The sequence below is a fragment of the Lichenostomus cassidix genome, chromosome Z (assembly GCF_008360975.1).
Source record: "Lichenostomus cassidix isolate B80296 chromosome Z, HeHo_3.0, whole genome shotgun sequence".
Taxonomy (NCBI): domain Eukaryota; kingdom Metazoa; phylum Chordata; class Aves; order Passeriformes; family Meliphagidae; genus Lichenostomus; species Lichenostomus cassidix.
Window position 1 is genome coordinate 14,943,755 of NC_139511.1, and position 16,783 is coordinate 14,960,537.

The 16,783-nt window shown below is 38.3% G+C and overlaps 1 protein-coding gene across 5 annotated transcripts in view; it reads right to left on the bottom strand.

Annotated features, from left to right (window-relative positions):
* Positions 1 to 16,783, bottom strand: part of MCTP1 (multiple C2 and transmembrane domain containing 1) — a 215,131-nt gene that overhangs the window by 40,058 nt on the left and 158,290 nt on the right. For 4 of the 5 annotated variants that reach the window (XM_085041938.1, XM_085041937.1, XM_085041936.1 and 1 more), the window contains one exon: positions 13,515 to 13,634. In XM_085041938.1, the coding sequence (XP_084898064.1) occupies positions 13,515 to 13,634 (120 nt within the window). Of the gene's footprint in view, positions 1 to 6,192; positions 6,342 to 13,514; positions 13,635 to 16,783 lie in introns of those variants that run through there. The other variant, XM_085041940.1, reaches the window with a different exon arrangement.

A 16,783-nucleotide genomic window follows, 5' to 3' on the forward strand; every position in this document is an offset into this window, starting at 1 on the left:
CCTAGATATAAAACAAATCTGTTGATTCACATATTGCTTAATGCCCTTTCTAAGTCAGTAGTTCTCTTACTTTTCAACATCAATATTCCCCAGATGTACATCCAGAAATTCCTTGCCTTGGGAAGGCTGAACAACAGGATGCCTATCTCACATTAGCATTCAAGTTAGCATGGAGACAATCAGTTCAACTGGAAATCTCTAAAATTAATATATATAATATAAAATTATATAAATGATAAAAGATGGCACCTCACAGAAGTCACTTGCATGACAACAGACATTCTAAATTATCCAGATAATAACACTTCAGACTCTGGTGTGGTTTTTTTCTTCCACATCTAATGATCTCAAACTACTTTACAAGCTTCTATGGAGAGGCAAAATGTTAACTTGTCCAAAGGGCATTAAAAGACCCTGAAGTATCAGACTAAGGCCAGATTTCCATCTCCTCCATCCCATTTTTTAATTCAAAAGCCACTACCACTTTTTCTAGTTTAGCCATACCATCAATTACATTGAGATCTGGAGTACTGAATTGTTTGGGAAGAAAAACAGAATTCAATTTTCGTAGCAAAAATAAAATGTAATGAGTGTGTGTCAATGCCCAGGATGCAAAAATAATTCTTTGAAGTATATGAAACATAGCCAATGGTTTCATTTGTCTTGAAATTCCAAAGGAAGGGTTAAAAGAAAGAAAATCAACACAGACCAACATTCAGACAATATGGACATGATAATATAATTCATTAAAGCACCAAAACAAGTGTTTTCAGAACTTTGCCACACACTAAAACAAGGAAAGTAGATTCTTCATAGTTGTATGATGTATGAATTATTGGCACACTGAAGCCTTACAAAAACTGTATACTTAAGTACAGTCTACAACAAGGCTGTTTAAGGAGAGGTATGGCAGATCTGATTACAGATTTCAGTTTAACACTGTATTAAGAATACAGTAGAAAAAAAAACCACAATGGATTTTTTTATTGTTAGATTCTGCCTCATTTCTATTCAAATAAAGTGCCCATGTGCCACTCTGTTATGAAGGAATACAGTAGTTATTTGGATCCTTATGTCAAGTATGATACCTGGAGGAAGTACAAGGGAGAGAGGGAGGTGATGGGAAAGGAGGGAGAGGAGAGAGAAGGTGGGGGAAAAAACCAAATAAAGATAAAATATAATGTTATATTTATTTTAATAAGTTATATGACAAAAATCTTATATTATCCTTAGAATATTCACTCTAAATTATGCCTTCTGATACCTTGTTTGAAATCAAGTAGTATTAATCAAACAACGGAAAGGCACTGGGGAAATCAGAAAGATCTAATGCAAGCAGTTAGAGTGACATGACGTTCTGTAATACCACTTGTCACAGACTTATATGCTGCATACTTGTAGAAGGTCTTGAAAGAAACTGTTTCCTGGTATTGTCCCTTGAATGTAGTGTGAATACAGATGACATTTAAAAAAACCCCACATATAGGTGGCCTCAAATACAACATGTAAGGTATTCACAGCCAAAAGGTAAGCAGATAATGTTTAAATGTTGCAAAGTAAGACCCTTCCTCTGCAATACATCCCTATTAAAAGTAGCATGTAGTCCAATTCCTATGTACTGCCATTATTCCTAATCCATTTGCACCATCTTCAACAAAGTCAGGCCAAAAACACAGTACAACTCATAATCCATAACAGATTGGAGGAGCGTTGCTCTGTCACAGTAAATTTCAAACACCAGGTCACCAGAACGAAGCACAACCATCACATTTGCACACCAAAGAAAACCTCAGCATCTGTGGGCTAGAATGCAGTCTTCTGAGGAAACAGACATTAAATACAAATTGCATTTATTCTAAAGATCTACTGACTAACAAAGAGGATAGAATTTCTGAGAAAATAATTCATTTTGACTTCTAACCTCAACACCTGCAAAGTAGAGTTGGATTCTAGTTATTTACAAACATGTTGAATCAAAGCCCCACTACTTTAGAGAACCTAGAAATACTTCCTGAATGTAAAGAATCAGTGGAAAAGTGATGCACTGAAACTTAACACCACTTTTAATGAAAGGTCCTTCTCTCTTAGCATCAGCCTGCCGTTTCTCACACAAAGTGTGCAAACCACAATTAATTGTCTCTGTTCTACATTTTTTGGCTGATCCAACAGAAGCACCTGCACAGAAGATACTTTGAAGTCTTTACATGTTAATAATACCAGGGATTTGCTCTGCACTCAGATGTAAAATAAAGGAAAGGAAAAAAAAAAGGCACCTGCAGACAGCCCTGCTGATAGTTGCCTTGATACTTTAACATGAAGCAATGCCCCTCATCAGAACTTCTATAGATCTGCTTAAATCTTATCTGATGTAGTCTGTCAACCCAAGGTGGCTTCCAATGAAAAACAAAATACTTTTTATGCCACACCCATCAAGATCTGAAAATATCTACAGACATTTGTATTTTCATGTAAAAGTATTAAAATTCACAGAAGAACACAAAAGTGAGGATGGGATTTGGTTCCAAGTTGAATGCATTTTAGATATGCAATGAATGTAGTCAGAATTATACTGTTCAAGACTGTTTGAATGTATATTCATATTGTCCTGACATAAAATGTACTGTAAGCTTGTGAGCCATGCAACTCAGTGTACAGCTGTATATGTAATATAAAACTATGCAATGTGTATGGATTAAGAAGAATGCATAAAACCACTTGGCCTTTCTCAGATAATTTCCTGGTACCTAATCTGAAGGAAAGATATCCATTGTCCACAAGCCCACTGCAGCAGCAGCAGTTATGTGCTCATTTGCACAACATGACATTTCCTTCTTATACGGAATTGCCAAGGAGAAACTTTACAGGAGATACATCTTAATTCAAATGTCCACCTTCTTCTATACCACTTTTATAAGAAAAATAAAAATCAAATTAACAGATTCTGACTTAGGAGTGCTGTATATCTGGGTCCAACCAGTACTGATTTATACCATTAATGTTTTGATCTTGGGGTTTTCATCTGCAGTAATCATCAGAATAACTGAACTACTTGATGTGATAATTAGTGTGATAAGCTTCCCAGTAACACTGAATATATTGCAGTATGGAGGATCGGAGAATTAAAAGCATTAGTACTTTACTGCTAAAATATTTCCTGATTTTTACATAGGCACTCAGATTAAATCTGTTTTCTAACAGAATGCATTTTGTTGGCTTATTCTGGGAAGTGCTCATATTGTAATTTAGTCTGATTCTTAATAGGAATGAGACTAATACGGCTATCAGAGGCCTTTTGATGCATGCTGCTGATTACACGGAGTTCTGTAATGTCAACAACAGAATTTTTATTTACAGTATAATACATTTCTTGGGAACTTGTATCAGCCGTAAATAGAGCTGATTATACAAAAATATGTAATCTTTTTGCTCTTGTCAGCTTTATATACCCTCAATATTCAATTGCCAATGGAGTTAAGAGTAAGTAATTTTTAACATTACGATGGTACAAGTACCATACAATTTCTCTCATTTTCTTTCAATATTTGGTTCTCATTTATTTTAGCTTTCTCTTGTATTTACACAATGCACTGTGAACTGAATATCAGGTGTTTATCTGAAGTATGTCTCCATCTAAAGGCTTCAATATGTACTGTACACTTGAAATGTCAGATCTCTAAGAATACTTCATCTTTAGTTCAGCAGAACAAAAATAACTGCATTCTTTGCTTGGCTAAATATCAATGAAAGATTACTGTGCAGGACTACCTTCACAAAATATTGTGAGCTAGAATTCTTAGGCAAAATCTTATGATAAATTATCTTATAAATAACACAATGGCTCATTATAGGTATTCATTGTTATTATTACTTCTTTTCAAATAGTTTGCAGATTCTAGTAGAACCAGATACGCTTCTGTTATAAAATAGCATTTATCCAAGTTATTTCAAGCTTATGGGTGTGACCCAGTCTATTAAACTAAAACTATTTGAGGCTGACCAGCTTTTTGGTACAAAAAAATTATGTTACATATATTAGGTGAAAATGTATGTAATACAGATATTGTTGTAATTTCAGTTAGGTATTTTTTCCCCTGATATTTACACTTTTCTATAAATACAACACAGTCCCAAAGTTCTTAAAGCCTTGGCTTCATTAAAATGTGCTAAAGTGATAAAAAACCAAACAAAAAATTAGTAAAAATCTCACATTACTATGGGAATTTTTTTCTAGAAACTAAACTGATATTAGGTTATATAGTATTGATTATTTACAACAGCCACTACAACCTGTCAAGTGAACCTTGTTGCCATTTAAATCTTCAGGCACATGCAAAAAAAAAAAAAATCTATCAGTCTCACACCAAAAAATGCCTCCTCTGTGGAGTGAACTTCAATTTCATTTTAGATGCCAGCAATATTGGAAGATTGTACGTGGAAAAAACAAGTGGCAAAATCTAAATTAAAAAACCAATTGGTTTCTGACAGAAATACATTTTTTTCTTTAAATGCTGGAGATATTTAGGGTGGGGTTTTGGTTTGGCCTTTTCAGGTGACCAAAACAAGCCAAAACATTCCAGTTCTGTAGTGTGTTTGGGTTTTGCAGCCACCACTGGGATAAGAGCAGGCATGTAAAGTTTTAGCAAGCAGTTTACCACATACTGTGCTGCTGTGTGCAAACCTCTGACACAGGGATTATGACTGCAGCACGGACACTCTTAACAGCAGCCCAGAGAGGCACTTGCAGCACATAATCTGTTATGCTGCAGAAGAGAAATGCTTACTGCCCAACAGTGTAGTGTGTGACTGTTAAATTAGTGCACCATGCATTTAAAATTTGTATAGTACCAACATTTAGTTAAATAACCTTTATGTAAGATTTATGGTGATTTGTTAAATTCTCATTTAATGGCAAATTATGAAGAGGATGTTTCATAAAGATAATTCTCCATTTAAAAGCAGCAGGCCACTAAACATTGAAATTATGCTTCTGATGCACTCTACAGCAAATTTGTCCAGCTTCAGTGATTATTTGCATTCATAAAAATTAGACTGGATCTATAAAATTTAAATGGATGATTAAGCTGACATTTTCACGTTTCTTTTCTGACATACTAAAAAACCCCCAACCCTCTCCCATTGTGGTGCACTACATTGTGTTTTTATTTCCTGACTGTATGGATCACATAACAAAAAACTCAAGACAACACTGTTGCTTAAATACAATTATTCTTAGTGGACTACTTAATATTCAGACACGTTACCAGTAGTCCTTGTTCTTGGACAGCACTCACCCTGCCTACACAGACAGATTATTACCCACTTGCAAAAGCCCTTCTTACTTATTGTATTGATAACAAATGAAGACAAAGTTTGTGATTAGTTAGGAGTTGAAAAATACAAGGTAAAATACTGTTGAAAATAATTTTATAAAAACAATCGTACTTTCCTTACTTTTAGAGTCTTAAACCTGGCTAGTTTCACACACATGTTGTTCTGTAGCTGTGTGCTCCCACCAGCCCTCATGCTGGGGGATCTTGTGGCTGCTGCTGTTGCTGTCATACCAGAGGCAAAACTCAGGAAAGCACAGTCAGACAGAAGGCAAGATGTACACACTAACCTGACAACGTCCTGTTGGATCTTGTGAAAATGACATACTCCAGATACGAATGCAGGAAAAATGACATTTATTTTTTCCATTAATTCATAGCAAGAATTTAGTCTGCAGTTAGAAATCACTGCAGATTCCCTGGCAGAACTGAACTTCTGGACTTGAAGCTCAAAACCCCAAAGTACCACACTGGCAAGGCATCTGATGAGCTTGGTGTTTGTCCTATATTCACCTGCACATGAAAGCCTTTGAACCTGAGAACCATAAGGACTCAGTATTTAAGATCATAAAGCTAGGAAACAGAAAAAAATGAGATTCCTGCTTTGTTTACTTACTTGGTAACTGAGTTTTCAGTTTCTAGGAAAACAGTGGGTTAAAGTCAGGCACTTTGCTGATAGGGTCAGTTTATGCACTGAATGTACAGCAAAGTGGCACTCTCAGCCCCAAACAGGATCAGCAACAAATCCATCTGACAGTGCTCTGACAGACACTGTGGCCTGGCTCCTAGAACAAAGTGATGGGATTCTAATCAGTAAAGATTTCCTAGGTTTAAGTAAGCTGGGCTTCTATGATCTACTCAAGCTCACTGTGCTTACTACTTTTCTTGAGTGAAGAAAGAAGTCACTGAGATGGATATATTCATAAGCATCATTCTTCCCATTCCCAATTCTGTTTTTCTTCACTTGGCAATTTCCAGAACACACATGAAGACTTGAGCGTTCATATTGCAGGACTACAGAAAAGTACCCAGAGAAAACTGCTTAAAATCTCAAAGTAAAAGGCTGTCTGTAACAAAATTATTTTTTTTCTATTCTCGAAACTTCATATTAAACATGGCCAGATCTAACAGAAACATACACATATAAAACATCAAAGCCTGTGTAGGAAAAAATCTACAATGAAATCAGAAGATGTCTTGTTGTCATCTTATATAATCATTAGAAAATAAATAATATATATATACTCTATTATGCAAACTCATTTAAAAACAGTGTATGGCACATTAACTCCCAGCTGTTTAGCATCACTTTCTGTGCAATGACATGTGCATCTCATAACTTCAAGAGGAAATTGGCTATTTAATATTTCCTTAAAGGCTCTAAGTATTAACTATCAATGCATGATGTGAAGTAATCAAACTTGTTCTCTACAGGAGTATATATGGCAGAAGAACATTCACAGGTAACTTCACAGATGTGCATTGTTCTTCAATTAAATGTTAAATTGCTTGGAAAAAAAAACCCCTAACAAATAATAGACCAAAAGGAGAGAAAGAGTAGTACCTTCAGACAGAGAATATCAGAGTGGCAGAGGTTGGCAGGGACATCCTGTCCTCCACATTCAAGCAAACATCATCAAGCCCAACCCCTCTACTCACACAAGGTGACCTCTGAAAGGAGTAAGGGAGTGTCTTTACAAACCAAACGCTGGTAAGATAAGACCTACTGAGAGATAGAAGAAACAATGGGAAGGATTTCCATAGGAATTCCACTGACTGACTTGCCCAAGGCTATGTTAATAAACGACAAGAACAGAGACATAAGGAAAAGGAGATGTGTATCAAGGTCTGCATTAGGGTGGATGTATATTTCACAGGGTCTGCATTAGGCATTCCAGGAAGTCTGTACCTCTTGAGTACCTCAGCCAATGGGGAAAGAGAGAGGAACTTGTGGCCAGGAATTAGGATAAAAGAGTCTGCGTCCTCTGTCAGTTCCAGAGACCCCATGGGAAATGCCCATGACCTCTCCCTTTATTCATTAATGAAGTTACAGGCTCCTCTCTCTCCCCTTTTTGGACATAAACCTCTGGTGTCTGTGGATTAATATTCCTGACACCTCTGAGTACATTGCCCAGGTCAACGTCCTGAAAGGTCTTAAATACCTTCATGGATGGAAGTTTCACCACCTCTCTTGGCAATCTGGCCCTGGTTGTGACCACAGTGACAACGGAACTACTTTCTTGTGCTCAGATGAATTTTAATGTATTTTGGTTTGTGGCCATTGATAACTGTCCTCTCACAGAGCACCACTGAGAAGAGGCTGTGTCTCTTCTCCTGCTCCCTTCAGCCATTTACAGCTATCATCAAGAACTCTTCTCCATGCAGAACAGTACCAGCTTGCTCAGCCTCTCCTTGTACACCAGATGCTTTGATCCCTTCAGCAGCTTCTCTTTTCTGGAATGAAGAGCAACTCCCACTCCTCACCTCCACAGCCTGTCTTGACTAACAAGCCAGTATACAGACACTGCATAATGGACAGGAGAGCAATTTCACCACGTCTCTGTGACTGTGAATGAATGTAGCTGCACGAGGACTGGTTCCTATATTGTACACACTAATGTCATTAATGGAGACATCCCTGGTATGCTGGGTTCTCACAGACAGTGTGAGAGACTCTCCCAGAGGCCTTTCCTTACCTGTGCGCCTCACCTGGCCTTGGGGGCACATCCGGCCTTGGGTCCACATCTGGCATGGGGGCACATCTGGCCTTGGGACACATCTGCCCGTGTCACATGGCCATCAGCTCTGCCCAAAGGCCTCCCGCCACAGCCTGGGATTGGTCAGTGAGACGTGCTGCACTGCCAATGCGTGTCAAGCCCACCAAATGGATGGGATGAAAAGTCTGGTTCTCTTGCTAATAAACACATCTCTGCATACCTTATCAAGGACATTTCGTGCTTTTGCTCCCCAATGCCACATCCACCCTGCTGGATTGGTTTAGATGGCTCTCCTGTACATTCGCCCTGCACCCTTTTCTTGCCAACTCAGACCACCAATTTCTTTATAGGGCAAGAAGTAATAGCTTCAAACTGACAGAAGGCAGGTTTAGATTAGGTATTAGGAAGAAATTCTTCACTGTGAAGGTGGTGAGGAACTGGAACAGGTTGCCCAGAGAAGCTATGGATGCCCCATCCCTGGCAGAATTCCAAGGCCAGTCAGGGCTTTGAGCAACCTGGTCTGGTGGAAGGTGTCCCTCTGAAGGTTCCCTCTAAATCAAACTATTCTGTGATTCCTCACTTGACTACGGGTCACCGTCACCTCCCTCCCCCATTATTTTTAGTTTAATGCTCTCCTCATCAGGCTCGACAGTCTTCAGGGAAAGAAGATTTTGCCTCATGTGGTGAGGTAGATCTCTTCCCAGTAGTCCTCAATCCTCAAACAGTGTCCCCCAGTTGTGAAAACCAAGTCCCTGCTGTCAATAAGAGCTGTGCAACTGGTTGTTGTCCTTCCAGGTCTGTCAACTCCTCCACAGGCAGGACGGAGAAGAAAATGACCTGTGCTCCCTGTCTGCTACCTATTTGGTCATGGAAGAACTTGAAGTGTCACCAGGGGAGATCCAATGTAACTGTTACAGCAGTTAAGCATTACAGACCAACAGCTGGGAGGCTGTCACAGTTTGTCCTAATTGTAGTAGCCAGGCTTATGTAGACAGGGTAAAAATAATGATTCATAGCTATGCAAACTGTATTTTATTCTCCATATGATACACTCCAACCATACAGTCAACTGTTTCATCCCAGGAAAAGGGACAAGAGCAGCTGGAGAGTGGGAGTATTTTAAATCACTTTGAAAGATTATCTGACCATTAAGTGAGGCAGCTACAGCAGGCAGGCAGAACATACAGAACACAGCCTTGAAGCAGAAATGCACAAGTAACAAAAAAACTAAAGCAAAAACTAAAGCCAACAAAAAATACTTTTCCCCCATTAATTCCATGCAGTTACATTAACTGTGACTTTTGCTTACAACTAGAAAAAGACCCCAGACACCAGACATGAGCACTGCTGTTTTCTCCAAGCTACAAAGGTAAGGGGCTTTTTTCTGTATGAGGTATTTGAAATCATCAAAATATTACGTAGCTTCATAAAAGTACTGAAAATAAGCTTTTAACCCCAGCATTCTCACTGTTAGTTTGCAGTCTGTCACCACGCCATGCTCTATTACCCCGTATCTTCCAGAAGCACAGGGTTGGCAATGTGTAGGGGCACTGCTTCCATGCTGCTTCCCACCACACATATCCAGCACAGGTGACAAGGAGCAGCATGCAGTGGTGACAGAAACACAGCAGTGGTCGATACTTCTCCCACAGAGGATGTGAAAAAGATGATGGAAAAAAGGCGGGAGAAGAAAAAAAATCTCAACCTAGTAAGATTCACTCACTTCTAATCTTGTGTGTTTAGGTGATCATGGTTTAATATGACAACAGCAGTTGCGCTAAAAAGAAATTATTTTGTGAGGCCAGATACTCAGGAGTATGATTATAAGGAAGTGTAAGAATCCTTGGAGAAAGCAGCTGGGTGTACTTCAGCGAAAATTGTTACTGCAAAGTTCAGAAGAAGGCCTTAAGAATGCCATCTTAGTTATTTTTTCCTCACTTAATACTGGCAAGAAATATTTTAAAGGTGATTTTTATACCTGCCACATGACTCAATGAAAGAAATTAATTAATTTTAGTTCAGCTCAGAACCACCCACTAAATCCTCATCTGTCTACAGTCACTTGAACATTAAACACCAGTGTTTAATGCAAGAGTTCCTATTTCATGAGTGTGCATCTTTCAGAAATACAGCTAATCTTGATTGAAATGTACAAAAGATAGGGAATCCAATGCTTCTTTTGGAAATCTGCACTGGTGTAGGACTAAAACCACAATGATCATCAATTCTACAAAGAGTCCAACTGAATCCATGGAGACATAGTATGTTGCTTCACCTCTCTGTTGGACATTCCAATGGACTTATCTCCTACTAGCAAATAAACCTGGGCCTCCCCCTTGCTCCACCCCCACTGCACATTCAGTTCAAGAAAGGACTTTCATATGTAACTCATGAGGAGTCAAAATAAATGGCAAAATAACCATACTTGCACTCACACAAGGAGCAAAGGTTCATGTTATAATAGAGGTACCCAGATCCTTGTTTGGCAGGTGAATTACTCTACAAGGATATAAGTTTCAAACTGCTTCACAAAAACCCTGATGCTCAAGAGGAAACAGCAAATTATACCTTATCTATAAAGATGGACAAACAAGGATGAGTTAAGGCTGGTGTATGTGGCATATCCAGACTGGAACTCAGTGATGACTAATGATTAACCTGCAGAAGAAGTGTGGTCCCTAGCACCTGGACTGATGAGACAATTGACAATTGTTTTCTCACAGAGATATTACAATGGAAACCAACTCTTCTGAGATGCTTTGTGTGGTCCCAAATTTAAGTATGTTCCATAGATATTAAACAAGTACAAAGCACATACAATTTTTAACTACGCTTGTCTAGTGTTAATTGAGTGAGAAAAGTTCACAAATACATTTGTCTTTGAGTCTTACCATTAGCCTTAGGACTTCAAAGTAACTTCTAAAGTTAGATGATATTTCTAAGGTAAGTAGTCAATAATTTCACTGAGACACACAAGGAATCTCTGAAGACTTGGGAACAGAAGCCAGATCATGTGAATGCTGAACCATTCTCTAGCCACTGGGAAACACTGCTTAATTAATTAATATTTACACTCTGCATAAGAAAACATAACTATTTAAATGACTGCTATTCTAATGATACTGTGCTAATGACCTGAGCTAAGGACTCATGGTATTACTGAAGACATGAATTAATTAGAAAGGCTTACAACAAATCTGTGGATGACTTCACTGAAGGCAGATGCTTGATATGGTGATAGCCAAACTCAAATCATTAAAAACGAGGTCCCAACCTCCTTCTGATATACATAAAGAAAAAAGTCAATAATGGCACAGATACCAAACATTTGGGATCAACAAGATTGCTTGATATAGGCTGTATTATCTTGGTCTGAAGCACTCCCAGCAAGAGGAAAGTTTTAGGAGCAGCCTTTGGTATTCCCAACAGAGAGCCCATCACTAGCTTCATTAGTTTGTTAGAAAAGTTACATGACCAGATAATCTTCCCGGGCAGGTGGTATTTCAGAGAGAAATTAAGTGTATTGCAGCTCACAAGTGAAATTTCTATTTTCACCAGGGATTTCAGTTACTTATATAATCTTCAGGTTGAGAAGCTTTAAGCATTTCTGCCATCAGGAGACTAGAGGCTGTGTTTTAAGTATTGCATATTTTAAATCTTGATCTTAGGCTTTTTCCATAAATGTAATCACATCTGGGATTAAGGAATACCACTGTCACCCCCCACCTTAGTTTTAGAAGATCCTTGGAAGCATAACAGTCTTAGTGATGTAGACAGGTAACAACAGTGTTGGAATCAGGGCTGTATGGGTTCTAATAATTGCAGTTACTAAACATCAAGGGATCACTTCGGTTGGAAGGGATTTCCAAACTCCTGCTTAAAGCAGGGTCAGCCATGAGGTCAGATCAGGTTACTCAGAGCGTTATTCAGTTGGGTCCTGGAAACTTCCTATAGCAACTGCACTTTCCTGGGCAACTTCTTCCACTGCTTAACAACTCTCACAGCAAAAAACGTTTTTCAGTCAGAACCCCTTTTGTTTCAAATGATGCTTGTTGCCTCTTTCACCACACATCCCTTGTGCAGTCTAGCTCCATCCTCCTTAGAGAGCGTTACAGTTACTAAGCCTTCTTTTCTCCAGGATCTTTCAAGCCCACTTCCTTTAGCTTCTCCTCAAGGGGCAGTTGATGAGGGCTTAAGCTCCCTGATCATGTTGGTAGCCCTTCACTGAACTCATTGAAGTCAATCTATGACTTTCTTGAACTGGTGTGCCCCTAACTGGATACTGTTCCAGAGGCACTCTGGCAAGGAGTGGAGATAACCACTGCACTCAATCCACTGTCCTTCTGCTTACCTCTCTGCCTTCCAAGACCTCTAGGCCCAATTCAGGCAGCTCCTTTCACACAACTAATTCCAAGTCTGTATCACCACAATATCTACCCAAGAGCAGGATTTTTCCTTTTCGAATTTCATGGGGTTCCTATCAGCTCATTTTTCCAACCCACTCAGATCCCTTTGAGTGGCAGATCCAGAGTGTCAACTGGACCACACTCCTGGTGTAACCTAAAAATTTATAGGGGTGCACTATGATCTCCTGTATGTCACTGGTAGAGATGTTAAACAACACCTTGCTCTGTGGTAGTCCACTTCTTACTGACCTCCATTAACCACTGTCCTCAGAGACCAATTATCTAATCTGTTTTGGCTTTTTCCCCACCCGTTCAGTTATCCATTCAGATCATAAAGTATTAGACAGCATGCTGCTTTTCAGATACGAATACTAGCACAAATATCGAATTCATAAGGCTCAGCAGTACCTCATGCAAAATCCTTAATCTGCCTGTATGCTAGAAAATTTGCACAGCACGGAATACGACTTCAACTTTTAATATGTACTTCTGGAAGTCCAAACCATTTTAATATTATTAATAAATTCCAGTTATTAGTACATGTTTGCTACATTATATCCCTACCATATGTATTTAAAAAGTGATGGTATTAGATGAGGAGAATAAAGAAAATAAGAAAAGGCTAATATTAAGCTCAATGCATATTAATAATGAATTGTGAAACACAGTAAAATGTGATACATTCTGAAAATGTTAACAAACTGGAATACTTTTAATCTTTAACTTCAATATGTGAAATGAAAAATGCAACATAAGGACTTAACCATACGAAATAATTTTCAAAGAATTTGCCTTTACCTGAACAATAAGCTTCTCTGCCCCGATACAAAACAGATTCTATAGACAGTACATGTTCTATTGTATTTTTACATGATATTTCAACAAAACCAGACACATTTATTGGGCAGCCAGAGAAAAATTAAATTGCAGGTGGGAAAATTGTCTATCGAACATTGTGAAGGGAAACATTTTGAAAAAGATTTCATATTTAAACGCAGTTTAAAAATTTTACCTAGTTAGAAAAAGAAAAGGACATGTATGCCCTTGAAGTAGAGAAGACTTACTGTATCATGTTGCCTGTTATCTTTTCCTGACACGATCAAGAAGTAGTTCCATGCCAGCAGCAACAACAAAGCCAGTGGTATCATGTAGAGCTCAAAGTTCCAGACCACAAAAAGAAAAAGCTAGAAGACAGAGCAGGAAAAAAAGTGATTCAAATCAGAATTACATTAAAAGTGCAAAGTTAAGACCAATAAATTAAAACAATTCTAAATAAACCCACCTCTCCTTAGACAGGAATGTTGCTCAGTCACTTTGCTGACTTGACAATTACCTACATGAAACAACTACTATACTTCCCAATCCTTCCTATCTTAACTCTCAAAAAAGAAAAATTGATGTACTATCATCTAAGAGGAGTATTAATTTTTCTCTTGTAAAATAATGCTTTTGTGGACAATGCAAAACAGCATAAAAATAAGCTTACATCTTATGGAAGGTTAGTTACTTTCATGAATCATAAAATCATAGAATGGCTTGGGATGGGAGGGACCTTAAAAGCCACCTAGGTCCATCTCCCCAACACAAGCAGGGACACCTTTCCCTAGACCAGACTGCTTGGAGCCTCATCCAACCTGGCCTTGAACACTTCCAGGGATGGGACATTCACAACTTCTTTGGGCAAGCTGTTCTGGTGTCTCACCACCCTCAAAAATAAAGAACTTCCTAATACCTAACTTAAACCTATCTCTCAGTTTAAAGCCATTATCCCTTGCCAGGGGTATCACTACAAACCCCTGTAAAAAGTCTCTCTCAATTTTTCTTGTAGGGATGTGATTAATTTAAAGAAGACCCCAACATGTTAGTGAATCCTGGTTTTAGCTTTGAAACAAGTGTGTTCAGTGGAAAGGTGGCAAAAGAGCTGAATAAAGATTAATTTGCTATTCAGAAAAAAGAACATGGTCATTTTGTAGTAATGTCATGCGAACAAGCAGAAATAGCAATATGAAATCTTTTGCATGGAAAACTAGCTAGAAAACATGGTAAAAGCTAAAGTCATTATTTTAATGAAAGTACAGTAAAACAGAACTGACCACAGACTCATAAAAAATGGGATTAAAAAGAATATGGAGAAGCCCCCCAAGTCCACTGCTTTGAAAACTTTGATTTGTTGCAGTGTTTGCTCAAAACAGCTCAAGTGCTCTGTGACCAGGGGCTGCCAGAAGAGTGCTTGGGTTACATCTCCTAGAGATATGTACCTAAATAACTGGGGCTGCTCTTCAGCATGGACCCACCAGAGAAACCCATCCCCACTGACAGCTCCATACACCACTGTCTAGACATTGTTCCCTACTGATGCTGCTACAAAATTAATGATTTACAGGAAAGAATTAAAAAAACCTGGACTTGGATGGGGTCAAACTAAAACAATTTTTATCTCCAATTTTTCCTATGAATGAACCCCCCCTTTTATTTAAGCCAGCTGTAGCCATAACTGGCGCTTGTTTTCTTCAACAAACAACAAAACAGTAAAACACAACAATAACAACGAAGTGAAAGCAAATCACTACTACAGCTGGATAAACATCCAGAAGTCTTGATTAGCCTTTTAATTCAAGCAGTTAAGTTTTTGAATATTTCTACTTTTACTACCTACTGAAAGGAATGAAGGTGTTGTGCTACAGAACTCACAAACATAAAGCAATGCCAATACCTAGGTAAACCAAAACAGAACTCTATTCCCAATTTAGTCCCATTTCCCAAGATGTATATAAAGATGAGTAAGAATAAAGTGCAGATTTTAATAGTCTTCTGCTAGATTTTTGTTTGGAGTTAGAAGATAATGCTCTTAATAAATACAAGCTCCAACACAAAAGAAAAAAATATCTACATCTTAGGTAATCTTCTCTCCCAAATTCAGGCTAACTTACCTCACCCCCATACTTTCTACCACTGTTTGCTATGTATATGCAAGTCCTATAACACTGCAAGACTAACATGATAAATACTAGAAGAACTGAAAAAGCAGTGTGTGTGAGACAAAAAACAGGATATTGGCACTTCTAACAGTTTTTCATTTGAAAGAAAAAAGTATTTTTTAAATTGTCCAGTTGAAAAGCCATAGTAATGAATAAGAGACTGTGCTAGTTTCAGCTAGGGTAGAGTTAATTTCTGCCTAGTACTACTTTGGATTCAGAATGAGAATGGTGTTGATAACACACTGATGTTTTGTTTTTTTGCTAAATTGTGTTTATCCAAAGTCAAGGACTTTTCTTGTCTCATGCTCTGCCAGTAGAAGGTAGGCAAAATAAACTGGGAGGGAGCATGGCTGAGACAAATCACTCAAATGGATCAAAGGGGTACTTCCACATCCCAGAATATCATGCCCAGGATATAAACTAGAGGAAGTTACCCAGAAGGGTGGGTGATCTGGGTTTAGGAAGAGGGGTCTGGCAAGGGCCAGCAGGCAGTGAGCAATTGCATTGCACATTTCTTGTTTTGTTAGGTTTTCTTTTACTTTTTATTATCGTTATTTTTATTTACCATTATTGTTGCACTTCACTTTATTTTAAATTATCACTGTTATGTCAGCATACAAGTTTTACTTCAATTCTCCTCATTTCACCAGGGTATGGGGGAAGAAAGGGGGTGTTTGAGAGAGTGGATGTGTGGTGTTTCATCTCCAGCTGCGCTTAAAACAATAGAAGCAAACAACATTTCATGGCATTCAAGAACTGTTCTTGAGCTTGTTGTCTATAAGAGAGCAGTAAATTAAATGCAACCAACTTACAATAAGTTTCATGTCTCAAAAGAAAAGCAAAAAATCCTTGCATACTTTAACCCCAGAAATGCCCTGAGTCAATGGAGACACACTGAAGGGTGCTCTGGAAGCCAGCAACAGCGCCAAGTATCGGAAAAGCAAATATTAGAGATTACCTGTTGAGAAAAGGCAACATGTACAATCTTTCCTAGGGCCCTGGATGAACTTGGGTTAGAAAGAGGTTAATAAAATCCAGTATGATTCAAACAATCCCTGGCCCCAGAAAAAAAATGCCAACTATTTTCACACAGTCTCAGGAGACATGGACCCCACTGGAGTCTGAGGAACTCTGTACTCCAGAATATCAATGAATTCTCATCCAAACACATCTCACTTGAAGTTTCTAAATGCCAAATTACCTTCAAAGGCATTAATTCCTTACAGTACTGGACTTAGAGGGCCAGTAAAACACCATATTAAGTAAGATATTACCTCTTTACAACTTGCATGGACATACTGTTCAAAAGTGTGGGTATTACACCTGTCATCTCCTGAAGATTATTTTGCTGACCC